The sequence below is a fragment of the Tarenaya hassleriana genome, unplaced genomic scaffold (genome assembly GCF_000463585.1).
Source record: "Tarenaya hassleriana unplaced genomic scaffold, ASM46358v1 Cleome1, whole genome shotgun sequence".
NCBI lineage: Eukaryota > Viridiplantae > Streptophyta > Magnoliopsida > Brassicales > Cleomaceae > Tarenaya > Tarenaya hassleriana.
The window spans coordinates 2,856,483-2,864,146 of record NW_010960187.1 but is presented as its reverse complement, the minus strand read 5'-3'; the positions used below and the strand labels follow the sequence as shown (position 1 = coordinate 2,864,146).

The following is a 7,664-nucleotide window of genomic DNA, read 5'->3' as shown; positions in this document are numbered from 1 at the left end:
TCGGAAGAGATCAAAGATTTGAACTTTTGGATCACCGGGTATATGATCTGGAGCCTCTCGTCGACGAAGCTGAGAATCTCATCTCCGGCGTCGGATATTATTCCGATGACGCCATCGATGATGCTACTGGTGTCGTCGATGATGTCAGGCTGGCTGCTGTTTGTGACTGATGGTGAAACAGAGTTGAAGACGAGACATGTTACGATGAGGAAGAGGAGAGACAAATGCAGTTTCTGCATCTTCTCTTCTTGCACTACGAAATGTGTTAGAGAGAGAGAGAAAGAGAGACGATTATTGAGGGATTCAGATTCGTATTATATGTTCAAAAGTATGTGATAACATTTTTTTTTATATATGTATGATTATTTTTTTTTTACTAAATAGTTTTTACCCCAATTTTTTTTATACAATTTCCGGTCAATTTAAACATTCGAACCAATTCAAGTTTATTATTATAATCTGATTGATAAAAAAAAATTTGAATACTAAAGTATGTTAAAGAACTTTTGAAGGATTCCATTTCGTTTCTGTTAAAAGAAATTGAAAACGTAAATAGAAAAATATTAATCATTGACAAAAAATAGAAGAATGAAAGTTTGGTTTGGTTTCGAGTGTTTGACGGCTAGTGGGTGGTTGGGTCGGGCACTTTCGCTAACGTGCAACTTTTTATCCAAGGATATATGTAAAATATTTACATAACTTGTATATGATTTAATGGAATATCTTTTAACCAAAGTGAATATTTACATATTATACAAATTTCATATGGTCTCCTTTCGTCATATATTTGATCATTGCAAGTTGAGAATATAGGTTTGGCCCATTTAACAATTGGACCATTTTTTGAGCTTATGCGAATTATTGGGCTTACAGAAGTTTTTTCAGCACTATCATTTAACATGGACCGTACTTAACATAGTTAAACCCAACAATCTCAATTTGATATATAATGGAAAATTTAACCATTTCAATTAATTTAATTACCATGTAACAAGGAGATATAAAACGTCCCCCTCATAACTAAGCAAAGAATTAATTAGATGAAAATAATTATAAAATAAAAACATTATTCCAAGTTTCAAGTTACAAGAAAGAACAAGATAACCGTATGGAGATTCCGGGTTCTGATTAAGGGGCGACTGGTTACGCCGCCGCCACCCGCAAATAAAGCGATTGCGATTTCTGGCGATTGCGGACGATTGAAAAACTGATTGGTTGAACCGTAATCACCTGCACCTGCAACCAAACTTGTGTTTTCTAACTGCAATTTCCACCTTACGTTTTGGTAGCCGTTTCCGACGTTTTGAAAAAAAACTAAAATATCCTTGTTAAAAATTATATAAAATACTAATATATATATATATATATATATATATATATTGTTGATGATTTTATTTATTGTTATGATTTGATATTATTTTCTAGTATTATATTTTAATAAAAAATTATTAGCAAATAATTTTTATCAAATGATACTAAAAATTTAATTAAAACTATTATAAAAAATTATTTTAAAATAATATTATTTTTAATAATTTATATCAAACGCAGCCGCAACCGCAACAAACCATTCGCTTCCAACCGCATCCACCCGCAATCGCTGTCAACAACAACTTATCAACCAGTCAGTACTAATCGTTCATAATCGCTATCAAACGTTTTGAAAACACCGTCATCCGCAACCGCAACAGTTGGAATTCTAATTTATATTCTGAAAAAATTATTTTCATTTTATCATTTTATGCAAGGTTTTCCTTCTGCTTCGTATTTGGGGATTCGATCTGCATAGTATAATTTAAAAAAAATGTTTTTATTTTCTCTCTAATTTTTAAATAATTTCGATTATATACTATTATCGAGATTCGAGATAGACGCCAACAGGATAACCACAAACGACTAATTCTCACGTTTTTCTCACGAAATTATGCTGATATATACACGCACACCGACGCAATTATACATGTATATGTACGGTACATGTTATATATAGTACATGTGTGGATAATGCCATACGTGGTGCTCGGTTATAGGATTATATATATATATATATATATATATATAATCCACGGAATCTAAATAAATATCATAAAGATTGTCTTCTTTATTTCTTTTGTCAGGGATAGGCCCTTCTGTTGCCAATAGCATCTTGTTTTGTCCATATCCATGAAGATGATTGTCTCTGTATTTGCTCAATAAGACAAAAAAAAATGCATTATACGATAAAATTTTACATAACGATGGTATATGATTATTATAACAAATATGCTAATATTTTGTCATACATCGAAGATATTTCGGTAATGGAAATATTCGAAAATCAGAAAAACATTGCATTATCTTATCTTTTTGCTGACCAATACAATCTTATCAAATAATATAGTATTGGGATACATGTTTGGTTCCAGTTTTGGAATATAAAATTAATTTGAACAAAAATTTAAAAATGGAACAAGTATAAAATTTTCACATAAGATTAATCCAATATAAAATAATTAACTATTAAATATTTTAAAATAAGAAATATTTTCTTATTAAAAATTGAAATCAATTCTACGCAAAAAAATAAATAATAAATATAAATTCTCAAAATTTAAAATTTTGAAGTAGTGAGTATGAAAGTTAAACCTAATAAAAAAACAATCAGGGTTAATATAATAAATTTAAATATTAGGAAAAGCAAATAAAAGATATTTGTAATTGTATGATGTCCAAGTCCAAACATCTCTTTTCCAATCTATCGCCGTAATAGAAGACAAATAGGGGAAAAGAGCATGACGCGCCAGTGAGAGAGTGTGAAGTAAACGCGCGGGTAGCTGAGCTGGCGCGAAATGATAAGCGTTAAGCACAACCGCCACGTCAGCAACTAGCAACAACACCGGCGGTTAGCGATTGAGAAGAGGGGGACCCACACACAGACCCCAGAAAGCCAGGAATATGCCTTGCCCTTCCTTCCTTTTATCCTTTTTCCCTTTTCTTCTCCTCCAGAGTTCATCTCCTCTGAATCTCTCTGATCCTTTTGATATTGTTTCGTTTTGATATTCGTCTCGTTTATTTTTCCGCGTTTATTGGTGTCTCGATCGGCCATGGAGTTTTTTCTCGAGATTGTTCTGACGGCGGTTGTTGCGCTGTTGTTCTCCTTCGTTGTGGCGAAGCTCGTGTCGGTGGCTACGGCCGGAGGAGGACACGGTTCGAGTTCCGAGTCGGAGGAGAAGTCCGCGATCCATGTCGGTCAGGACGTTTCCCTTGAGGAGTTTCGGTTTGAGCAGAAAATGGAGGCTCGGGTACTCGGGAGTGAGAGGAATGTCCGGATTGTTGGGGAGAATGTGGAACATGTGGATCGGTTCGTAGGAGAAGCTGTCCGATTTGACGAACTCGAGGACGCGGCGAATGGAAGCAGAGAAATCGGCGCTGAACTTGAAGTAAAGGAGGTCCAAGCATTGCAGGCTGAATACTGCGCCGCCGTTTCGCCGGAAATTGTGAAAGAAGAGGAAACAATAGTACCGGGACAAGAGGAACAAAAATCTGCAACCCCCCTAGCTGTCTCGAAGGAAGACGTTATTGCAGAGGATATAAGTGTCGGAAGAGAGGAGGAGCGAAAATCAGAATCCGGCGATGCTGTCTCGCCGGAAAATATGGTAGCCGAGGAGACAAGAGTTCGAGGGCAAGAGGAAGGAAGCGAATTGGCGGAAGAAAGAAGCGATCACATAGAAATCGAAGAGAGCGGGGATGTTGCAGTGTCTGAATCAGAGGACCAGGTTGAAGAGAGTGAATCTAAGGAGGGAATTCAGGAGAAGACAGAGGAGTTGAATATTGAAGAGGACGATGATGATGATTGGGAGGGAATTGAGAAGAGTGAACTGGAGAAAGCCTTTGCTGCTGCTGCTAAATTCATGGAAGAATCGGGACATGCGTTAGAAATCGGTAACGACGCTAAGACGGAGTTATACGGATTGCATAAGATCGCCACAGAAGGACCCTGCAGAGATTCATCGCCCATGGCTCTTATGGTCTCTGCTCGTGCTAAGTGGTACCATCCTTCTCCTTGTTTTTGAACTGTTTCTTCTGCAACTAAGATGTGATGATAATGTCTTCGAAACAGAGCTACGTAGCTAGATATGGAAATGGTCCTATATAGCTTTATTGTAGTAGGTCATATTGGTAGGATCATAGAGTTAGGGAACTTCTTGTCTCTGGTGTGATACATCATACAACAAAGTCCCAAGTTACAGAACTCAGAATAATCAAGTACTTCAAAGATTAGTTAGCAAAATGTTTGCAAAGTAGGAAGTCTACAATGGCTAAGTACTGTTGCATTGGTGTAGCTTGGTTGCTATATCAATGTAGCATGGTCAGACAATTGCTATGGCCGAGTGACGAACAGGGCTGGTTACATTGTGCAAGGAATGCCTGGCAAAAGCTCGGAAACATGAGTCAAGAGGAGGCCATGGAGCAGTATCTTGCACTTGTTTCAAAGGAGGTCCCTGATCTGGAGGTCCATGCTGGTTCCACTGTAAGTTTGTGAGCTTGTCAGGCTTTGAAACTCTTCTGGGTGTCTCTGTTTGGCTCATCTTTACTTCCATTCGGTTGCTTCTACAGTTTGAGAAGAACCCCGAGATGGAAACTTCCGACTTCGTGCCTCCTGATTCGGGTTCGTTAGAGCCACCGCCCCCATTGACCGCAACAGGTGTTGCATCCAGTAAACTATTGATATCGAGGAAACACATTTCTTTTTTTCCTACTGTGATTTCTTGGCTCATTGCATTCACATCTTTTCTTACAGATTCAAAGTACGAAGCTTTTAAAGGTGACGTCAATGAGGCTTCAGATGTAGGCAAGAAGGTAATGGCCAGTTAGTTTTCCATGGTGTTGGTAACAGAAGAATACGACTATATAGCTGAAGTTCACTTGCGGTATAGTACCTATCAAACTCAGCTATGCAACAACAGAAGTTCGATATTCACTAATCTACTAATGTTTCTGTCCAGAAGCATCAGAGGCCATTCATTTCTCATCCTTTTCCATGTTTGTTTTCTATTTGTTCAACTCATTCTTCTAATAAATCATTTCAGGGAAAAATCGACTCCAGCATTTGATCTCACAAGCCTGTTAAGACATGCCCCGTGATACACATTGAATGCAGATTTGAAAACTATTCAATTGCATACGAGTTCCTCAAGGTATTGACAATGCAGTATATTGTAAGTAGTTCTCAATGCCCTAGTGATAAAAATCTGATTCCGAAAACCCTTATTGGTGTCCAAACCTCGCAATGTACATAAAACCTATATGATATCTTCCAATAATTCGTTGATTATATTCTCGCAGTGATCCATTCTTTGCAGTGTTTGCTCCACAAATTTTAAAGAGGGTCATAGCTATAGATCCAAATCGATCTTTTGTTGAATGGAACCAACATGTAGGAATACAGCAGGTCTCTTTAAGACAAAACACTAAACTCAGGTGAACTCAGAAGGGAACACTTACTCGGACGAGTCATGGAGGGACTGGCAAACAGGGAGGTAGTAAGTATCCAGCTGCCAATACTTTTGTCTCACACCTTCCCACACTTCTTCTCCAAGGCAATCCTTAACCGGTAGAGGAATCAATTGGGTGCTATACCCGAGATTCTCGAGTTCTAACGACACCAAATGGCAATAAACAACGTGGAAGAAGGCGTTACTTCCACAGAGACCGTTGAAGAATGAATAGATCCCTCCCGGCTTCAGTAACTTGGGGAGATGTTGATGAAACTCCCTAAGGTCTTCGTAATATTCCCCATAAGTGTCAAAGAATACGCCTGAAAAAAAAAACAAGACATGAAGTGACATCGAGGCAATTCATAACATTATAAAGTTGAGTGATATAGGGCTTGCCATCGTAAGATTCGAGCTGAGGAAGAACATCTTGCCACCGTCCAAATATTATCTTGACATTTTCCTTCTCGCCCCAACCAGTTTGAAGCATACGCTTGTAGACCTCGGGGTGAGCCTCGATTATTGTATGTGAGGTTGGTTTATACTGTTGAATGGCTGTGTCCACGAGTCCCATCCCAAACCCGACGTTTAAAACGTGACCACCTCCCGAGCAAACGGCTTTTGCGTGAGCTTCCATCAAAGGCTTCTCCCATGCCATCATTACGCCCTTGCTCTCGGCATCCATTAGCTTATCCTCACTGAAACTAACCCTATCTTCCAAATAATCACCATTAGAGTGATCACTCTTGTTTTCCTTTCGAGCTATTGTGCCTAGAATCAACTCAGCCTGAATTCCTGTTTACTCATAATGCAAATGAAGATTGAACAAAGGGAAAACTCAGAATTCTTTCCCTGTGAGGAAGTAATTTAAGAACATGATGAAGGGGATCAATCAAGTTCACAAACCTATGTGTATTTCCCAAACAGCCTAATGCAAAATAATTTATGAGAGTTTAATCAAAATCAGTTTACTAAGCAAGTCTTCCACTTCACCCTCTTGCTTTTTAGCCATTAGAACAATTGCTCTGCAAATTTCAGACGACAGAATGAATCTCCCTCCATGTCCCTCAGACGATTCAGGTCCATTGATCAGGCACAGTCTCTACAGAAATGATGTTTGGCTCAAAAGGGTTTGCCATAAATGAGCCAAAATTCGATTTTTGAACAACCCACAAAAACCCTAATCGTCAAAGCAGGTGAGGCGAAGAGGCAATCTACAGAGAGAGAGAGAGAGTACCAGCATTGAGAAGGATCTCGAAGGCTTCCTGGTGGCTGGAATCCATGGCGAAGTCTCCAGCGGAGAGATTCGACGGAGAGAGAGCGTTCCACGGCGCACCGGCCTCGAGAAGAGCCGCGACCACCGGAGCATGTCCGAGCTTGGCGGCGTGCATAAGAGGCGTAAGACCGTCGCCGTCGAAGTAGGACACGTCAGCTCCGGCGTCCATCAGTTCCTTCACCTTCTCCACGTCGCCAACTATGGCCGCCGCGCACAGTTGCATCCCCGCCTCTTCCATGCCCTACTCTGTGAAAAAACCCTTTTGCTCAATAGCCCTTCCAAAATAATGAATTTTAATCTCGTTTTTATAGATTACGGCCAATAGTCTCACTTTCTTTTCTCTATTTAATAATAATTTATTTACCAATCAATTTTGGGAAACGTATCCCAAATGTGGTGTTTTTGTAAAGTTTTAATCTTTGTTGTATCTGTATATAGATCATAACTGAAACTCTGAAAATAGCTTGAAATGCCAAATCAAATAATCAAAACACGAGTGAACAAGGAAAATGTCGACACCAATGAACAAACAATGCAATTGCATCTTGATCTTATCTGATACATACATGTGAAAACAAACAATGGCAGGACGATTGAACATTTGCCCTTTTATTCCAGTTCTTGTAATGAACAGACATGAACAAAAACAAAACAAACAACAGGAACAGGAACAGGATATGTCATCAAGGCACGATCTTGTAGGCCTTGTACTTGTCAACCCAAGAAATGAATGAGTTCTTGGAGTTCCTGAAACCCAGGAAGCCGTGTTCCTTGCTCTTGTTCATACTGTCTATCATTCCTTGCACTCCAAGCATCATATCCACGAACCACCAAGTCCCCACTTCCTCGAGCCTTGTCTTCTGCAGTTGATTCTCCTTCACTATCTCCTGCCACAAAGCCTCTTGTCGACAGTT

At 39.1% G+C, this 7,664-nt stretch overlaps 4 protein-coding genes across 5 annotated transcripts in view; 1 reads left to right on the top strand and 3 right to left on the bottom strand.

Annotated features, from left to right (window-relative positions):
* LOC104824591 (uncharacterized protein At4g06744) overlaps positions 1–239 on the bottom strand; it is a 1,465-nt gene extending 1,226 nt beyond the window's left edge. Inside the window, exon 1 of the mRNA XM_010556690.1 lies at positions 25–239. Within this exon, the coding sequence (XP_010554992.1) occupies positions 25–239 (215 nt within the window). The remainder of the gene's footprint in view (positions 1–24) is intronic.
* Positions 240–2,959: 2,720 nt separating this feature from the next.
* On the top strand, positions 2,960–5,314 carry LOC104807102 (acyl-CoA-binding domain-containing protein 3). 2 transcript variants are annotated; one of them, XR_770720.1, is made up of 5 exons: positions 2,960–4,027; positions 4,402–4,510; positions 4,597–4,684; positions 4,781–4,910; positions 5,070–5,314. XR_770720.1 is itself a non-coding variant. In XM_010532216.2 (5 exons), the coding sequence occupies exons 1-5, from the start codon at positions 3,084–3,086 to the stop codon at positions 5,091–5,093; spliced, it is 1,224 nt and encodes a 407-aa protein (XP_010530518.1). In that variant the 5' UTR covers positions 2,961–3,083; the 3' UTR covers positions 5,094–5,314. The 2 variants fall into 2 exon arrangements, 1 of the variants encoding a protein (XP_010530518.1); XM_010532216.2 differs by having other exon boundaries at positions 2,961–4,027; positions 4,781–4,839.
* A 62-nt stretch (positions 5,315–5,376) lies between these two features.
* Positions 5,377–7,034, bottom strand: LOC104807092 (protein arginine N-methyltransferase 2). Its single transcript, XM_010532208.1, has 3 exons — positions 6,712–7,034; positions 5,874–6,269; positions 5,377–5,797 (listed from the first exon to the last, which is right to left on the bottom strand). Exons 1-3 carry the CDS (start codon positions 6,986–6,988, stop codon positions 5,481–5,483), a joined length of 990 nt encoding a protein of 329 aa, XP_010530510.1. The 5' UTR covers positions 6,989–7,034; the 3' UTR covers positions 5,377–5,480.
* Positions 7,035–7,247: 213 nt separating this feature from the next.
* LOC104807087 (3-oxo-Delta(4,5)-steroid 5-beta-reductase-like) overlaps positions 7,248–7,664 on the bottom strand; it is a 1,899-nt gene continuing 1,482 nt past the window's right edge. The window contains exon 3 of the mRNA XM_010532202.2: positions 7,248–7,654. Coding sequence (XP_010530504.1) covers positions 7,434–7,654 — 221 coding nt within the window. The 3' untranslated portion in view covers positions 7,248–7,433. The remainder of the gene's footprint in view (positions 7,655–7,664) is intronic.

Coding starts and splice junctions, on each gene's coding strand:
- LOC104807092 (XM_010532208.1), bottom strand. CDS start 6,988: ATGGAAGAGGCGGGGATGCAACTGTGCGCGGCGGCCATAGTTGGCGAC. Junction 6,270..6,711: donor CGAGATCCTTCTCAATGCTG/GTACTCTCTCTC, acceptor ATGAGTAAACAG/GAATTCAGGCTGAGTTGATT. Junction 5,798..5,873: donor TCAGCTCGAATCTTACGATG/GCAAGCCCTATA, acceptor TTTTTTTTTCAG/GCGTATTCTTTGACACTTAT.
- LOC104807102 (XM_010532216.2), top strand. CDS start 3,084: ATGGAGTTTTTTCTCGAGATTGTTCTGACGGCGGTTGTTGCGCTGTTG. Junction 4,028..4,401: donor GTCTCTGCTCGTGCTAAGTG/GTACCATCCTTC, acceptor ACATTGTGCAAG/GAATGCCTGGCAAAAGCTCG. Junction 4,511..4,596: donor AGGTCCATGCTGGTTCCACT/GTAAGTTTGTGA, acceptor TTGCTTCTACAG/TTTGAGAAGAACCCCGAGAT.